This window comes from Bemisia tabaci, chromosome 9 (genome assembly GCF_918797505.1).
Source record: "Bemisia tabaci chromosome 9, PGI_BMITA_v3".
Lineage (NCBI taxonomy): Eukaryota > Metazoa > Arthropoda > Insecta > Hemiptera > Aleyrodidae > Bemisia > Bemisia tabaci.
In genome coordinates this window covers 36723398-36743520 of record NC_092801.1, presented here as the reverse complement: position 1 = coordinate 36743520, position 20123 = coordinate 36723398, and the positions used below count along the sequence as shown (strand labels likewise).

The 20123-nt window shown below is 38.2% G+C and overlaps 1 protein-coding gene across 1 annotated transcript in view; it reads left to right on the top strand.

Moving 5' to 3' along the window:
* The window catches only part of prom (prominin), a 123734-nt gene extending 103611 nt beyond the window's left edge, over positions 1-20123 (top strand). Inside the window, exons 11-17 of the mRNA XM_019050037.2 lie at positions 600-822; positions 3278-3442; positions 9879-10013; positions 10973-11131; positions 12295-12440; positions 14810-14869; positions 19473-20123. Of these exons, the coding sequence (XP_018905582.2) occupies positions 600-822; positions 3278-3442; positions 9879-10013; positions 10973-11131; positions 12295-12440; positions 14810-14869; positions 19473-19491 (907 nt within the window). The 3' untranslated portion in view covers positions 19492-20123. The remainder of the gene's footprint in view (positions 1-599; positions 823-3277; positions 3443-9878; positions 10014-10972; positions 11132-12294; positions 12441-14809; positions 14870-19472) is intronic.

Sequence of the window (20123 nt, the reverse complement as noted above, 5' to 3'; positions counted from 1 at the left end):
GTTTGCAGGGCTGCCACAGTCAGGGAATGCCAGGGAAACTGGGAAAAGTCAAGGAATTTTATAATATCAGGGAAAATGACCAAAATGTTAGGAAAAAATTATCAGCTCACCTTTATTTTGCGTTTTAGAATGGGTTTGACATTTCGAACGACAAATTTTGCCTGGAAACTATTTCTAATTATGTCTTTTTACCATCTGGCATATCTTCAATTGTCAGGGAATTTCATTAATATGTGTCAGAAAAATCAAGGGAATCAGTGGCGTGACGAAATTTGCGATATATCAATTGATCCGATTTAACCTATGAATAAGGATCAATGAACAGGGTGTTTGCAGCGAGCACCTTAATAATCGATTCCTTACCATATGTTCAAATGGCATAACACGGAATAGGCAATTATTTTTTTTAAATCAGTTTGAATAAAACGAATTATTGATAAACAGGGTGTTCGCAGCGAACACCCTAATAATCGATTCTTTACCGTATGTTTAATGAGATAACAATCGATACGTCGCAATCCACGCCACGCTGCTGCCTAGCCTTTGAAGTATTTAATCCCTGCAAGTGCCACCTTTGCATTGGTTCGGTTTCCCCGCAGAGATTGCAGCGTGAACCGCGCATCGTACCCTACGTTCAAGCTGGAGAGTCTGTTCGACATCAAAGAGGAAACAGATGTGGCCAAGTGGGACTCCCTGGAAACGGAACTTAGCAACCTGCGTTTGAACCTGTCACACTTGCACCTCTTCACGCCTACCTCGCACTCGCAGCTGAGCGACCTCCTTCTAGGTCTCTCCATCAACCTCACCGATCATCGACACCAGGTTCGCTCCGTCACGATGGTTATATCCGTGGTTAAAGTCCCAAACCACGTATCTCCATTCTTTTGTGCTGAGGGTAAAACGCCGTATGAGCCTCCAGACGTTGCGGAGTTTAATTTGATAAACTACTGATTTTCTGAAGAACTGCAGAATATTTTCCTTCCAATTTTTCTGATATTAATACAAGCAATTTTATCTAAAATATCTGAGAATTTAATCCAAAAAAAATTCTTGACTACACTGGAAAAAAACCACATTGGATCTAGGGTCCAGACTCTTGAAAACATCGACAAGAAAAAGTACTCTTGATTCAATCAGATTCTAGCTTAAATCAAGAACAAAGCCTCATGATTTAAGCGGATTTTGTTCTGATTCAAGCAAAAATCCGATTAAATTAAGAGTCAGTTTTTCTTGTCAATGTTTTCAAGAGTCTGGACCCTAGATCCAATGTGTTTTTTTTCCAGTGTAACCTAAAAAATGAACAACAAATCGTGAGAGACTTGGCAGCATTCGAATGTTCATACAGCGTTTTTCCTTAGCACGGCAACATTGCAGTGTTTCAAAATTTCCGCTTTATTTGATTTTTTCAAGGAGGAACAACCCAACTTTATACGCTGACATTTTCACGGAATATTCTGCGAACTGAGTGGAAAAATCATTGAAGTTTTCGAGGAATTACGTTTGGGGCATTACCGATCATATTTCAAATGCCGCGGTGCTAAGCCGTAAATACCAGCGTGGCTTCTCCCAAGCAACCATTTAAACTCTCAAGGCAATGAAAGATGAATCAAAACAATGAGAAATTCAGTCAGACTGATTTCGGTTTCATCTGTCAAGTTGCCAACACTGTTTCCTTCCTTTAAATCCATTGAAAATATCGAGTTTAAGTATGTCATGCTGCCCTACCAAGAATCGATTGTCTTACATACATTTAAATGGAGGGCAAACAGCGTTACGAACTTTCATAAATCGCCATTGCATGTATCAAAGTTGATTTATCGTGATCATAAGCGCAAAAACGGGGTTTTCGTGTTATCTGAACACTATGAACATGAGTAAATTGTACAAAAAAGTGTCACTTGCAGACGGGACGAAAGACAGTAATAAACAGGGAAGCGTTAAAAGAGTTGGAGCGCGTTATCGACGTAACGCGGGACTAAGTGGCCACTAAACGAGGTGATGAGGAGTCAACAGGTCCCCAGGCGGTAGTTTGGATCTCGAATGAGTCCCAACAAGGCGATTCAGCCTTAAAGGAACGATCTCGTAACCTGACGGGATCAAATGCTGCCGATTTTACGGTAAATTTCAGGGGTCTTTTCAAATTTTTTTGACTTCCTGCATTATTGCATCTAGATACTTAACATAAAATGTATAGTGATAAGAAAGAGATAAGACACAATAGTTTGAATGCACACAACAATAAAAATACATTAAAATACAAAAACAAATGAGTTTACAAGGCTAAGGAGCAATAAAACAAAGCAGGACGTTTCGGGCCAATTACATGCCCATTCTCAACTGGAACAAAAGCTAAAAAATGTAAAAATTAAAACAAGAAAATGAGCATGCAACTGACCGAGGTAGAAATCAGTGCAAACTGAAAAACAGAGCAAAGATGGACAGAGGGGCACTATCACCTCCTTGATAATAGGCCAACCTCTACACCCACAATGGAGTATTTATAGAGGCTCCTCTCCACCACAGAGAATCTGGTGATAGGATGCGCTCAATCGATCTATGTCAGCCCTAAAGTTGCATAGTTCACCTCTATTCTTTACAGTTTTTATAATCTCCAACACACTAAAATTTAGCCTAGATACATTAAATTACAAAGTTGATTAAATTAATCTGACATACCGCTGCATTTCGGCATTTGCATGGGTATTGTTCATTTTATGTGTATCATATTGTTGTATACCCTGATGAGGGTGTTTGCCGGAATGCATCGGTATGTTAGATTCATAAAATAGATTTCGTAATTTCATGCATCTGGGCTAAATTTTTTGAATGAGTGACTTAAATTTTATCAGTATTCAAAATTGCAAAGTTCAGCGAGCATTAAATTATCGTTAGATACATAAAATTACAAAATTTATTAAATTAATCTGACCTATCACTGCGTTTCGGCATTAGCATATGGGTATTGTTAATTGTACCCACGGGTTTCGTATGTTGTACCCAGATGAAGGCGTTTGCCAAAAAGCATCGGTACGTTAGATTCATTTGATACATTTTGTAATTTCATACATCGATCCTGAATATTTTGAATAGGTGACTTAAATTTTATCAGTTATTCGAAATTGGAAAGTTCAGCGAGCAAATTGAGGTAGGAAGCTTTGATATTTTTAAATTTTTGAGCTTTTGAATTGAACTTAAAAATGCGTTTCGTTATTATTGCCGAGTGGTGCACCAATAAAATTAAATTTACGTGATACCCAATTTTCTTCTTCTCTTTCAGCTGAAAGGGCCGGTGACTGGGCGTGACATGAGTTCGTTCGTGAGTCAAATGGAAAGCGTGGCGAACCAGATCCGAAACCTGGAGACGGCAACTCACCTGGAGACCCTCGCCGCGAGAACTAAACGCCTCATCGGCAGTCATATCAAGCCTCTAGAGGAACAGAAGGTGGGTCTTCTGATAGGACGTTGGAAGCGTACAGCAAGGAATTCTGTGCTGCGTAAACGCACAGTAAAATATTCCGTGCGCTAGCCCTAGCATACAAAGGCTATTCAAAAAGTACGTAGACTGAAGCTGTAACTTAAAAACCAATGTATGTAGATAGCTGTTCTTGGTTTCATTTTAAAGATCAACTCATTATCCGTCGATTAAGGTCAAGATCATCTCATTTGGTCAAAAATTGAGAAAGTCATGCAAGTTTAAACTTTGAAAGTAGGTTTTACCCCTACGGTTTTTATTGAAAATTTTCGCTTGCCAAAAGTTGTCACTTGAAATACGTTTTGATAAGTACATCATTTTACCAGAAACACTTGGCCGTAGGGGTAAAACCTACTTTCAAAGTTTAAGCTTGTGTAACTTTCTCAATTTTTGACCAAATGAGTTGATCTTGGTCTCAATCGGTAGATAATGAGTTGATCTTTAAGATGAAACCAAGAACAGCTATCTACATACATTGGTTTTTAAGTTACAGCTTCAGTCTACGTACTTTTTGAACAGCCTTTGTATTTAGATTGCGTTTTGCAGTTAGGAGGTATACTATTTCTGGCTCATCCATATAAGCACTTAACTGCAAGCTGAAACTAATGGCAAATACGTTGTATTTATACGTCCATTTTGTAAAATCCAGCGATTCCACCAGGGGTGCTCTTGGGGTGGAGGATGTAGCCAATTGGACCAGTGCACAGTGCGGCACTCCGTGGACAAAAATCGAAAAAGTCGTCAAAATTTTTTTTTGAAAATGCACAATTTTTCTTGATATTCATGGTGAGGAACGTTTTTCTGACAAGGAATGATAGTTTATTTGCGATTTTCATTCGTAGATCACCATGGATAAGCCGGTAAAGTTGAAGGAAAAATCTCGGGAATGAATTTCCCCATTGAAAACATATGGGGAAAATACTAAAAACTTAAAAAGACTTTTCTCGAGAAATACTCAAAATACTCCTGGACGTTAACATTTTCTTATTCCTTATGTATCCTACTTTGATCGTGCCAAAGGGTTTTCCTATGTTGCTGCTTATAATTTTTTTATAAGAAGTTAAAGTTTGGGTATTTGACGGTGTTTTTACATTGCTAACATATAGGGCTGATTCGAGGTTGCCAACTTTAGATGGACTTTTCTCGAGAAATACTCAAAATACTCCTGGACGTTAACATTTTCTTATTCCTTAGGTATCATACTTTGATTGTGCCGAAGGATTTTCCTATGTTGCTGCTTATAATTTTTTTATAAGAACTTTAAATTTGAGTAATTAGTGCATACGGGGATTTTACATGGGTAGCATAGGGCTTGTTCGAGGTTGCCAACTTCAAATGGACTTTTCTCGAGAAATACTCAAAATACTCCTGGACGTTAACATTTTCTTATTCCTTAGGTATCATACTTTGATCGTGCCAAAGGATTTTCCTATGTTGCTGCTAATAATTTTTTTATAAGAACTTTAAATTTGAGTAATAAGTGCATACGTGGATTTTACATGGGTAGCATAGGGCTTATTCGAGGTTGCCAACTTCAAATGGACTTTTCTCGAGAAATACGCAAAATATCCTGAGATATTAGCATTTTCTTATTCCTTATATGTCCTAGAATGACTGTGCCAAAGGATTTTCCTATGTTGCTGCTACTTTCTTTGTTATTTGAAGTTAAGTGTTATGTTTTCAACCTAAAATGCATCAATTTTTGAAGGCGGCAACATAGTATGGGTTTTCCCATGCGGGAATTCCCAAATCCCGCTGAACAGCGTTCATGGTAAACAAAACAAAACAAATCTTGTGTCTTGTGTCTCGCTTATCACTAGATACAATCGTATTTAGCTCAAATCATGTGCATGTGCCGAAGTAAATTCTCTCAGATTTAGCGAGAAAATTGTGATCTATTTCGTTCAGTTAACCGGAGGTGAAACATAGAATAGCTATCACTAGAAATGTGAGTCTTCGGTGCTAATAAGTACTTGGAGATTTGTGGATTTCGTTGTCCATTCTTAACCATGGTAACAAATATTTACACCTTCTTATTTCAAATGTATTAAGCTTTCAGCCGAAGTGCGGATTTCTACCTTTACCCGGCAGAATGTATGATTTTCAATGTTCTCACTCTCAGTGAATTGAATGACCTGATATCTCAGGCCCCAAACGTTTTCTTCCCATAATTGAATGAAGTAAGGTTTCTCTATTGTTCAGGTAAAGTCTGCCTTTACAATTTACCTCCCTTCAGCAAGTGAAATTTCTTGATTAGTGAGTATTGACTGTTACGCTGAGTTCAGATAGTGCGGTACGTCAACAGCATAACCTCTAATTCTCATGAAAGCAAGATCCATTGCTCAATTCAATAGTAGCTGTATAATTATTTAAACAAATGGCATGATCACATATTGTGCTTCAGCTTTGTTTAAAAATTTAGCAGTGATAATTCATCTATACCTACTTATCGTCACATTGAATACTGTGCGCGTTAATCAAGTCATGTTCGGTGCTTACCATCCTATACAGTTCTTAATCGTTCCTTAGTTTTTGAAGCTCATAAAAGGCTGTGCTCTTTGAATGGGAGAATCAGTGGTGTTTTCAATCATTATGAGAATGAGTGAAATACTCCTGAATGTGGTGTGTGACTAAATACTTACTCTTGAGTATTTTTCCTTCTGGTTTGTCCTTAGGACACTTGCGTGGTGAGTTTCATTTTCTTTCTACTCAATAGAAAATTTATTTCCTCCTTTATATTTGAGCAAATCAGGGCCTGCATTTCGTTTCATTCAGGACCCTTAATTAGGAAGTTAGGTGTTAAAATGCTTAGCTCCCAATTTCTGCATTCTTAAAATTACCATTATTTCCTGCATTTTCATAACATGATGCCAACCATTATCAGTCTAGTCATGGATATATTCTCCTTGATGATTTGAGAAGGATTCTGTTTTAATATGTCATGCCAAGATTTGACCTGTATCATGTTAAAAGTCATTTGCGCTGCAGCACAAATCCTATGATGTCATAATTTCTCATGTAGAATCAGCATTGCCCAAAGCGCAGAATGCTTAAGCGCATGCGCAGAGGTTCAGAAAGTGCCTCCCTGATGCTACATCACTAATTAATGGATTTAATTACCTACTCCTGCCACTGACTATACTTTGGCGTCAAATTAAGGGAAATATATTTCAGGCTGTTATTATAGGCTGCATTCATTTGGCCAAAAACAACTGTTTTGGGAGACGGCATGTGTGCTCGTCACTTGGTTTGTAGTGTTCTTCATACAAGTCAGTGATAATTAGTGTGCTTTTGATTCATTTTAATGAATCATGCAGATATGTGTATTTAGAAATCTGTAGAGGAACCAACTGTGCATTTGCTCATTCTATTGTAAAGATCAAGAAGGTATCTTTGGTGCATGGAATTATCATCCCTACAAAAATAAAAAAGAAATATTTAGTTATTTCTCACCCAACTTCAGGTTTCTTCATGAAGAATGGACAAACTGAAATCTTGTGGCTCATAATACTTACCTCATCCGTATTATTCAAATTTTCCGTTAATGAGGAGGTTTTTTTTTTTTTTTTTTTCATTTTTTTTTTCATACTGCTTTTAAAGCCATAACTTAATTCCTAGAGAATTTTAGGTTCTACCTAGAATTGGATTCTACGGAAGAAATTACATAAGAATGGATACTTCAAGGACCTGCATCCATACAAATCAAATTTTGTATTTTTGAGAGGATCATTTTGAGGTTTTTTGGCATCCATCTTGTATTTGAAGCCAAAATTTCAGTCCTAGAGAATTTTAAGTTGCAAAATTGGATTCTATGTGAGAAATTACATAAGAATTGATACCTCAAAGACCTGCATCCATACAAATCAAATTTTGCATTATTAAGAGGATCACTTTTAGCTTATTTGGCAGCCATCTTGCTTTGGAGCCAAAATTTCAGTCTTAGAGAATTTTTGGCTTCAGAATCGGATTTTACGGGAGAATTTACATAAGAATTAATACCTAAAAGACCTACATCCGAGCAATTCAAATTTTGTATTATTGAGAGGATTATTTTGAGGTTTTTTGGCAGCCATCTTGTTTTTGAAGCCAAAATTTCAGTTCTAGGGAATTTTAGGTTGTAGAATTGGATTCTACGGGAAAAATTACATATGGATTGACACCTCAAAGACCTGCATCCGTACAATTCAAATGTTGCATTATTGAGAGGATCATTTTGAGGTTTTTTCGGCAGCCATCTTGTTTTTGAGGCCAAAATTCCAATCATAGAGAATTTTTGGCTTCAGAATCGGATTCTACGGCAAAAATTACTTCTGAATCAACATCTTCTTGGGCCAATAATCCTTTTTTCATCGTTGTAACGATTTTTGTCCACATCGTCCATAAGCATGCCGCACTGTGCAGTGTGAGGATAGGATGTGGTCGGAGCACGTTGACTGAATGGATGAAGAGAGGCTAGCGAAAAATTTGTATGACCGGACAACCCTCTGGGAAATAATTACCTGGACGACCGCCTAAGAGGTGGGCACATGTGCTGGCTCTCTCCTCCAGAGGATGATTGAAGATTTTATTGCTGTTTTTATTGCTTTGACGAGTCTTTTATTTTTAGCGATTTTTGAATGTTTAATATATATGTAATTTATTATGCTCGATACTGGATCATCTGAAAAACAAGGCCATGCCCTAGTCGTTTGTAGAGGAAGAAGATAACAGCACTTAAAAATTACTAACTATATTATTTTATGTATATATTATTCTACCTCTCCTTCTCAATTGCTAATGATTAATATATTATTCTACCTATCCTTCTCTATTGCTAATAACTGTTAAATATCTTCTTTGCATCTATTAATTTAATATATTTAAGTGCTGTACACTGTAAAATGCAGTCCATATGTACTTGGGCGCTTCTTTGACGTACAGGTAGCAAAAATAATCCAGCCGGCTGTATTGGAAACCTGCCCTCTTTGCCCCGTGTACATTTGCACTGCATGCAATACTGATTAAACGAGATTGAGGAGACTATGGTGCGCACTTATGCTGTGCATGAAGTTATCCATGCTCCTCCTGTGCTGCATGCTGAGGAAAAACATCGTATGAACATCCGATTGTTGCCTGTCCCTCAATGAAACATTCATTTTTGAGAAAATTTACGAGTACTTTTCTTTGAAATTTTCAGATCCTATAGTTTAAATTGCGAATGACATTCTTTGAAAAATTTGAAAAAAAACAATCACAAATTGCCCTGTACATTTGTAATTTTTCAACGGATACTTGGAAACGCCTGAAGGCTTGTTCAGCGTTTTTCCTCGGGACGGCAGTATGATGATGAATCTGTTAATGTTGGAAGAAGAGACCAGATGCGCAGCACGAAGAGGAGGGTTTTGGGGGGGGGGGGGGGTCTAAAGTTTGGACTCCCCTCAGAGAAGAAAAATCCCCCTCGGTAGAGGTTTCAACGATTTTTGGAAGAACTTCATCATTGAAAGAGTTTACATTAGCAATTTATCGTCTCGAGCCCTTCCTTCCTCTGTCGCCGTGAAAAAGTTCAAGCTACACCACTAGGATCAACTTGACTTTTATCCATTTATTTATTTAAGTTTACAGTAACGCAAAGATATGCAGGGTCACTTCGAACAATAACTCATTGACACTAGTCCTGCCGTGCTGAGGAAAACCTAGATAAGACAGAAATATTTAGCCAATATTTAAACAATATTGTTTGGATATTTATGCAAACATGGGGCCAATATTGGTTAAATATTGAGCCAATGTTAAAAGTGTACACCATATTTTCTTTCGGCATAAATACCATGCCAATACTTTAAAATATTTTTATAATATTTTGGGTCTACATATTATTTTTGAAAATACTAAATAAAGATTCTTTAAATATTTTTAAAAAAATAATTTTGATTAAAATATTGTCAGTATTGTGTAAATATTGCGACAATTCTGACAATATTTGCCCAATATTGTAAAAATATTATGTCTTATCTGGGAAACGCCGGTTGAACATTCAGGTGTTGCAAAATTCCCTTTGATAAAATACGGATTTATTGAGAGAGTTGTGAATATTTTTATAAAAATATTTTAAATAATTTTGTTTGAAATTAATTCTAAATTGTCTGAAAAATTCAAGGAAATATTTGATAGAATGATAGATTCTAAAATAAATGTTTTTTCAGGGTAAAGTGCAACATTCGAATATTCATACGGCGTTTTTCCTTTGCACAGCAGAATAATACAGCAACAATAACCAACCAAAAGATGACTAAATATAAATTCTGAAACCAAGCCGTTCGTTCAAATTTTAATATATACCTACCTTAATTAGAACGTCATTATATTATAAAAGGATATACATGAAATACGGTTGTCTAATTATAATGTTAATCTAAAAATTACCTAGGAGGCCCTGATTTATCAGATAACTGCCCTTGAGCTCCAATTGACACCACTTCACAGACAAGTAAATCAGTCACTCTCGCACCTGAAGACGATACAATTCTTCATCAACAGCCAAGCTTCTTCAATCGCACAAAAGGTAAGCCACACAACGAAAAGTCTCACTCCACCAAGTGCAAACTTCCGAAGAAATAATCCAATTTGTAAAAGCGAGAGGATCCCGACTTAAAATTTTAAGTATTTGACTTCAGTACGGTGGCTGTAACTAGGCTTTTGCCTGTACTTTGAATGGTATTCTAGAATCCACGCACTGCTTGGTTAAAAATGAAAAAAGTTAACTTGAGTGTTTGAATCCAAATGTTCCATCCAGAGAGCTATCCTGCCGTGCTAATGAAGAACGCCGTATGAACATTCGAGAGTTGCCAAATTTTCTCCGATAAAGTTTTTCTTTCAGAAGAAAGTTACGAATATTTTTACTCGAAAATTTCACCTACTTTAGGCGAAATTGCGAACAAAATTACCTGAAAAATTGCATGAAAAAGATTCATAAGTTTACCGAGGAATTGCGGTTTTATCAAAGGAAATTTGACAACGCCTAAAGGTTCATACGGCGTTTCTATTTGGTGCCATATTGCCTCCAACCCTCCATCAGGTGAGGTTATACTAGACACTTGATAATTATTTCGAAGTAATGGCCATTTAATCAAAAACTACCCTGCTGCGGCCCCATCATTGAAACTACGTCAGCCCGACACGACAAGACAGAACCCTATCTTAACCATGCAATACATCGCAATTCGATGTCTTATCGGGCTGCTTTAAACTTTCAATAATCGTCCCGCTGAGCTGAAAAGGTTAAGCAAAAGGTGGCGAAGAACAGCGCCCAAAAATTTCGTGTACTCGCCAACTTCGTCGTAGGCCGTACGAGAAATTGGATTGTTGCAAACTTCAGCTGGGTAAATAATTATAAAAAAAAAAAAAAAAAAAAAAAAAAAAAAAAAAAAAAACACGAGGGAGAAACAATTTGAAAGGGGTTGAAAATAATTAAAGTCGTGCAATGGTTTGTTTTAATCTAATTACTTGACTCATCTTTTGCAGAAAAGCGCCAACTACGTCGACAGGATAAAATTCTATCTTTTACAATATCGCGAAAATGTCATGGAAAAAGCCTTCAACTCGGCAGCGGGGTGCTATCCAGTGTGGTATATTTTCAAGGCCATGCGCTCCCTGTTTTGTCAACACATGGTCGACACAGTGGTATGTTTTAGAGTTTATTCCATTCAACAGCATAGTTAGGATAACTTGTAGAGACAACTACAGGTGTACTGCTCTTCTGTTCTCGTGATCAAATGAATCGTTTGGCTCAAAAACGACTACAAAAATTTCAAAAATTCATTTTAACACAGAAAACTTTTTTTTTGAAGGGTGGCGCGGGATGAGGGCTAGACGCAATATCAGCCAGTGGGGGTCTACTCGTATGAGCAGAAATTCTACTCACATCACTAGAATATTCTACTCATAAGAGTAGAAAAGTTCAACTTATACGAGTTCAATTATTTCATTTTTTCAGAAATGCTGCTTCTGACCAGTAGACACTGACGTAATATGTAAAGAGCCTCCCAAAATTTCGCCCCTTTTTCGGTATTCGATTCGACCATCGAACCAAGGTTTAAGTGGAAGCTTATAATAACAGAAAACTCAAGAAAAAATTCGAAGATGAGTATAGGAACCGTTTTCAAGTTATGGGGGGCCCTCCGAACCGGTTCCTACGTATTTTTACACTCAAAATCAAGTTTTAATGTTGACGAGTCGATTTATCGACGATTGAAGTCTGCGACGTTGCGAATGTTTATGTGATTGCCGATTTACACCGTCGAAGTACATTTTGTTCTTAAGATTTTTTTGATGCGGTGACTAGTTCTTGAGATATCGGACACCGTAGATTCAACGCTGAACTCATGTGCGAGTTGCATTCTCCAGTCATATGAGTTGGAATCTCTAGTCATAGAAGTTGGCGAAAACTGGATACAGAAATTCTGCTCATATGAGTTAAATTCTATTCATATGAATTGAAATTCTATTCATAAGACTTTGATTTTCTACTCATTTGTTCTCACTATTTTCAGCGGGGTATTTTCAGCGGCTCTCTGACCTGTTGCCACATATAAAGGCGAGGCAAAAAATACTTGTTTTACGCCCGTTTAAGTTTCGGACATTTTAGGTTTTGCACATTTTGGGTTTTGGACGTTTTAAATTTTGGCCATTCCTGCTTCTGGACATTTTGTCGTGGACATTATGACAATTGGACATTTTAACCAGGACATTTTGTCTCTTGGACATTTTCCGTTGGACATTTCCACTGAGCACCATTTTTGAGCGCAAAGTATGATGAGATTTTTTCATTTATTAATTTTTTACAGAATCTGTTTTGGATATCGCTAGCGTGGTGTCTAGGGATCATTCTAGTCGCCACGCCAATTTGCCTGAAGCTGGCCGAGAGCTACGCTCAGAACGAAGAGGATATCATTCGACCGATTCAGCCTCCACCGTACTGCTCTAATCATGGGTAACACCTTGTCTCGCCTTGCCTGACGCTCGTTCCATTATTTTTTTCAACATGCATATTGACCAGAGACAAGAGACCCTCCACTAGTATCTTGGCCATGGTGGAAGCTTTTACTTTCGGGACTTCAGCATTCTACTGTTGACTTACCTACATGGTTGATGTTTAACAACGTGTTGGCAGTTTCGTTTCGCAAACAAGCCGAAATTGGCCGAAGTTTAGGAAACTTGTTTGGGTCATGACGTCACCCGAAGCTCATCATCGACCATGTAGGTAAGTCAACAGCCGTAACTAGGGTGATGACTGTTGCTCCCTAATAATTGCCCATAAGGAATTGTTGAAACCCCGAAAGTAAAAGCTTCCACCTGTCGCTAGGAGGCCAGTGGAGGGTCTCTTGTCTCTGATATTGACTGCCAAAGTGGAAAACCATGTATCTCCGCTGCGGTGTTTCAAAATTTACCCTCCTATTTTTTTCAAAAGAAACAAACCAGCTTTAAAGCCTAAAATTTATACAAAATATTCGGTTAGCAGAGTAGAAAAATCAAGGAAATTTCCTTGATTAGGTTTCCAAAGAAAAATAAAGTATGACAGGAAGTCTACATCGCAAACGGAGATATGTGGCGTTGCTCTTCAGCCATTCGTATTCTGCTGTGTTAAGGAAAAATACCGTATACTAGGGGGCTACGCCCCCTGGCCGCTACGCGGCCCAACCCCCTGAAGGCGCTCCGCGCCATCAATGGGCCGCTTCGCGGCCCTATTTTTACCCTCCTATCAGTGATCTTTTTATTTTTCCCCTAAAAAAATACGATATGAGGTATACTTTAATTTTAAACTTTACTTAAAATTACTTTAAAATTAAAAGGACGCGTTTTGGAATGACTGCTTGATGAAATATTGCAGTAAAACAATGAACAATGATAATCGGGTAGTAATCAAGATCTCATGAGTCGGGAATCGAACCCACACTGTACGTGATCAATGCGGCCGCGTTTATCGTCTTAGACGATTCGGCCACCGCTCAAAGTGAGGTTCCGGGTGCGAATCTTGTGTAGATAAGTGTGGAGCTGATGCGCAGGCTACACAGCTACTGCGCAACCTCCTCGACCATTGCGCATCCTCCCGCGCATAGCGGTAGCAGTACCGGAGCATTCTGTAAACTCACTCACTTTTATAACGTGATTTTAAAAAAAACCTGGGTCCTTTTTCCAAAATCTGATTGCAGCGGGCTCATCTAAGGCCCATTACCTGTCGATTTACGCAAAAATCATGGAAATCGGCCCGGTAGAACGCTCAAACGAACTATGACAAAAAGTATAAATTTACATTGTTTAAATGGGAGAATTCACAACTTTACCACGTAATATAAAAAAACCTGGGCCATATTTTGAAAATCTGAAAAGAGTTGGCTAATCTAGAGACAATTGCCCGTCGATAGCCGCAAAAATCATGAAAATCGGCCCTGTAGAACGCTGGAACTAAGCGTTACCAGTTTCGCAAAATTAGGAGGTCTTGGAGCTTATAGTATAGATGATTATTCGGACGTCCGAATATAGATACCGTACAATACAGTGTCTCATATTTGAACGCATTTAAGCCAAAAGGAACTATTTTACACGCAAACCCTGTGCACATAATTCCTTTTATCATAAGTGCGTCCATTTCTGATAAAACTTAGATCGGCGATAATTGAAAAAAGGAAGGGGGGGGGGGGTAGTCGAGCCTTACGTAATTTTTAGAGGGGGGCAGAGAGTAAGGAATGCCTTACGGTGCCTTACGAAAAGAGGAGAGAGGTTTATTAATGGGAAAAAGTGCTTTACGTAATTTATGGATGGTCCCTGGTAGAATATTCATAGTTTTTCTTAAAATTAAATATCTTGCCGAGAAAAATTCTGCAATTCTAGAATCCTCACATGGTTCGTTTATATTTTCCAACATGCATATCGATGGCAGAAGCGAGAAACCGCGTATCTCCTCTGCAGTGTTTCAAAATTTCCGCTCCAAATGTTTTATTTTTCCAAAGAGAGACAATCCGTCACCTATCTGATATAAGGGTGTAACTACACTCTGCAATGAACCCTGTCTTCCATACAATTCAATGCTTAACAATTACTTGAACAGCAGTGGCGTGGCAAGCTTTGCGATCTATCGATATGTCTCCATTTGAAGCTGTGGTAAATAATCGATTATTAATGTGTTCGCTGCGAACACCCTGTTTATCGATACTTTTACATAGGTTTAAATGGCCGATCAATCGATACATCGCAAAGCACGCCGCGCCACCGTTAAACAATTCAGTCATCGCACAACACGACTTCTATTTAGGAGCCAAATATTTTTGTACGTTTGATTTTGTTTTCGATTTTCTGTTTAAGGAGCCCGACTGGAACAATACGAATTTCAGACCGCGATGGACAGTGGGCAAGCATAGAAGAGTAAGTCAAATGGATCAAATGACTGAGAGTTTAAGGCAGAATATTCCGATTTAATTTCTCATAATAACTTTGAAAATTATTCGATAGAAATGACGAGATGAAACAATTACGATGGCCTTTTTATCTTATCAGGAGAGGGAATGAGAGGAAATAATTTACAAATTTGGTGAATGATTGGCAACAGCTAGAGATAAAAAGAGAGGCAATGGATCTATCGTCTCTGAAATTTTCATGGCAGAATGTTGCTAATTTTTTTTTTAGATTCAATATTTTAGTGAGACAAATTGGACGTATTTCTGTCAAACGCAACTATGTGCCTTAAGACATGATCCCTGAGACCCATAAGAATATATGCATAACAGGGCTCAAGTCATAATGCACATAGTTCCGTTTGACAGAAATACGTCAAATTATGAAACACCACAATCGAGTGACGACGACAAAAAGAGAGCGGTAGTCGAAAAACTTACCAAGTCCTAGCATCCTTATTCAATTACGTTTAGCATGATTTTTGACTTCACTAGAGGAAAAAGTGACTTGATTTAAACTGAAATATGCTCAAATTTACCGCCGAGAAGATTTCTTTTTGGGTCAAGAAGGAAAATAATCCTTGTGTAAAGAAGGACAGATGCTTATATCAAAAGAAAAGTCACTTACATCAAGCAGAACCCCGCATTCATTCAGCGATTTGATTCTTGATTAAAAAAAAAAAAAATATTCTTGGCAGCATACTGAATAATGTTTCTGCCTAAATCGAGTCAGTTTTTTCTCCAATGAAATTAAAAAAATGTAGCTAAACGTCATTAAATACGGATGCTAGTACTTAGTGAGTTTTTGCACTATTGCTCTTTTTTTGTGCTTTAGTATCTTAATTTATTTTGCCAGGAAAGCTCCGTATTCTTAAAAATGCCTGTCATTTACAGTATGTTGAAGCGCCTTCAATTTCGGAAGATACTGCGCAACACCTCTGTTGTGAAATAGTTGCTTGAAGCACCGTGACACGCTGCGCACATGACGAGGCGGGCGGCCGATCTGTGCGGAACGCGCATTGGCGCCTACACACCTAAGGGGATACTTCAAGCATTGCGCAATGCTTGAAGTATCCCCTTAGGTTTGTAGGCGCTGGCCGGCTGCTCACCGCCCCGCAACGTGCCACGGCGCCTCAAGCAACTATTTCGCAACAGAGGTGTTGCACAGTATCATACGAAATTGAAGGCGCTCCAGCATATTAAGAATGACAATCATCCTCTAAGAGTACGGAGCTTCCCCCGCAAAATAAATCAAGGTACTGCGGCACAAAAAGAGAGCGGTAGTCCAAAAAGTCACTGAGTACTAGTATCCGTACTTAATAATGTTAAGTATCCCTGTGGGTTTGTAGGCGCCAGTGCGCGTTTCGCGCCGGCAGCACGCCGCTCCGCTCTGTGTTGAGTTCTAACATTTAAACTCGTGGAGTCAGCGTTTTTCAACTCACGATTTTGACATGTTTGCACACTCTGCGTGGGTTATTCTCAATTAAATTGATGGGGAAAAAATATATATCAAAGGAAAATATAACGTGTGTTCTGTAAATATTAAGGTGGCTTCGGGTCAAATTTAATGATTCCCACGGCACTTTAATTTTTTCTTTGATATTTTGTACTTTTAATGTTCTGATGCGTCGTGTTCACGCAACCAAACCTTCAAAATTGGACGTATTTGACTCTGAAAGATAGATGAATAAATTGGTTAAGCCCAAAGATTGCGTGGTTCTTGAGTTTTTTACTTAATTTATTCATTTTTGAATAGTTTATTTCAACAAAACTATGGCTCATTGAGATTAATATTGATGCTATCTCTTGGGAAAGGTCTTACAAATATTTGCGACGTTTAAAAATGTAAATATCTTTAAAATGAAACAATATTTTCATTTCTTATTTTTAAAAAAAGCATATGTAAAATAAATTGTACATCGAAAATTTTGAGGATGGAAATAAAACGAAATACAGTGGATATCGGATATAACGACCTTGAAGGGACCAGCCATATTCGGTCGTTATAGCCGATAGTCGTTATAACCGATAGTGGAATTTTTACGCACGTACCCTATGTTAAAGAGCTGAAACAAGGCTGTGCTGTAGGTGGGATTCCAGGGCCCGGTGAATTTTGCTGCTGATTCATTATCTCTTCAGTAACACCTTTGTTTATTAGCTTTATCTAATTTTATTTGAATTGAGTATTTATTTAATTCATTTATTTTTTTATTTTTTTATTCCAGGACTAATTTTAATTAAAACACTTTGTTTGAATTTGTAAAAACAAGGTATTTTATAATATTGAGATTACATGCACTACATACTACATTATGTTTGCACTACATATGCGCAATACCGAAGAAGTATAAAACTTCTAATTTGAATAATAGTCCGTGATTTTTTTTTGCTTCACAATTGTGTTCGCGTACCCTTTTTGTAACGCTCTATGGGCCGAGCGTAAAGTGTGATAAAGTGGAATCGTTCCATTCTGGATTCAAAATTAGGAATTTTTGAACAGTTGTGATGGCTTCTAGGGCGTCTGGAAACGAGATCCTCTCCTCTTCGGCTTCTGTTGCTGTCGCTCAGGTCGTTATAACCGATGATCACATCTGTTGGGACGCGGAAACTTCGTCGCTATGACCGATATGTCGTTATATGCGATGTCGTTATAACCGATACATAAACACATTGAATGAATGGGATTTCAGCCGGGACCGACCAATTTACGTCGTTATGCCCGATATGTCGTTATAACCGAAGTCGTTATATCCGATATCCACTGTATTCAACAATTGTTGTTGTTGTGTTTAGGTTGATTGGCCTAATTCCGCCAATTTTACTTACTGACTTAGATATAACGCTGGGACCAAGTCACTGTTGCCCATTTTACGCGTGGACATAAACTACTGATCAAAGCAGGTGCTCGGACAAAAAATCGTTGAAAAATGTCCTGAAACCGTTTTCCTTTGCCTTGGGCAGACCTTCTTTGACGGTCAGTTCTAATCTCAAACTTTCTCATTAAAAAATGATCGTGCCCATTTACAGTGATGACCGTACCGGTGGGTGGTTTATAAAATATGAAAATATTTAATACATATAATAGTTCAATTTATTATTGAAAACGGTAAACCTGACAACCTTTAGATTGCTATGTTTGTCCACAAAATTCAAAATAATACATGTTTATTCTTTCATATGGACGTATTTCTATCAAATAGATTTGTGTGGAGGTGAGAAATATGGGGTGTGCCCGTCAGTTCTCTGGCCGTAAGGGTGAGTGAAAATAATAAAGCGCCAGTGACGTCAACGGAGATGGATGCCGTCGTCGCGGTGGTAGTGACCATTTACTCATGAGCCCTGTCCACAACGCTCTCGTGCCATGCCCGCGGCTCATATATTAGTCCAGGCGCCTGGTAAGTCTACCTGGAATTTTGGGTACACAGCGATTTTTTTGGCCTGCTTTATGTTTTTTGGGTCGCTGAATCCGAATCTGAAGTTTCCGCACGCGTATCTGGTGAGCATTTTTCGCTATTTTGAAAAAATGGCCTAAAAAGGCCTTTTTTTGCGGTTTTTTTGATATAGCGGCTACGGATGAGGAAAAGTCCCGGATTTGGCTAATGTTTTGAATAGCTGACATAATTTGGAAGAAAATGGTGTATACATATGTTAGGTTTGCTTAAAAATTGAGGAAGATACGGCATCGTGAACATCGCGCCTATTCACGTTTTCGCGGCGCACCCGTCAACGCGCGATCCGGCTCGCCGCGGTCAGCCAAGTTCCGAAGCGTTCTAAAGTTCCGAAATCCGAGGTTCCTCAATTTTTGAGCAAACCTAGCATATTCATATACCATTTTCTTCCAAATTTTGTCAGCTATTCAAAACATTAGCTAAATCCGGGACTTTTCCTCATCCGTAGCCGCTATATCAAAAAAACCGCAAAAAAAGGCCTTTTTAGGCCATTTTTTCAAAATAGCGGAAAATGCTCACCAGATACGCGTGCGGAAACTTCAGATTCGGATTCAGCGACCCAAAAAACAAAAAGTAAGCCAAAAAAATCGCTGTGTACCCAAAATTCCAGGTAGCCTCATTTTTAGCTACCAGGCGCCTGGACTATATCCCGCATACAGTTGGCGCATAGTTCTGTTTGCTTAATTTAAAATCCCGCTTTTCCAATTCTTCAAAAGGAATCACACCCAACGTTTACATTGTTTCCTATGCAGCTTTCTGGAGCACACCCCATATTTCTCACCTGCACATAATTCTGCACTGGAAAAAAAAACACATTGGATCTAGAGTCCAGACTCTTAAAAATATCGACAAGAAAAAATACTCTTGATTCAATCGGATTTTTGCGTAATTCAAGAGCCAAGCCTCTTAATTTGAGCGGATTTCCTTTTGATTTAAGCTTAAATCTGATTGAATCAAGAGTATTTTTTCTTTTTAATATTTTCAAGAGTCTGGACTCTTGATCCAATGTGTTTTTTTCCAGTGTGTTTGATAGAAATACGTCCAAATTACACCTCTAAGTTTTTCTAAAGATTATGCGTAAATTTTTGTGGCATTTCCGAATCAATTTTCGATTTTTTTCCTCAGGAGTGGTGGAAATTGGTGACCCAAATGTGACAACCATCAACAGAGGAGTAAATTGAAAAAACAAGAGGAGAGTGAGCGACAATTGCCCGCGCCGAGACCTCAGAACCAGTAACGAGACGTGAATGATCGATTATATTATCGATATTTCTCCATTTGAAGCTATAGTAAAGAATCGATTATTAAGGTGTGCGTTGCGAACATTCTGGTAATCGATCCTTTTTCATGGTTTTAAGTGGCAGATCAATCGATATATCGTAAAGACAGCAACGCCACTGCTCAGAACCCAAAAGTGGCGCCACGACTGGTTTATTTCGATCCATCGATAGTTGAACCGTAAGAATGCTCCTTCGACAGGGGCTGAACAAAATTGGTGTTGACGGACGTTGCAAAGATTAGCTCTTGGCGCTACATTTAAAAAGCGATCAAAAACCATCGCTGGCTGGAGGAAACCAACATGGCGAACTTGAACTCAACAATTATTAGAGCGGATGCTTTCGGTGTTTGGTCGAGGCACTGCCTCATCTTTATAGAAAAAGCTCCTAAAAGCAGGATGTTTTATCGATTTACACATATTTGAACTTTTTTGGAGCTGTCAAAATTTTGCTACTAATACTAAAATAATGGGATAAATACAACAGAGCTGCATGTATT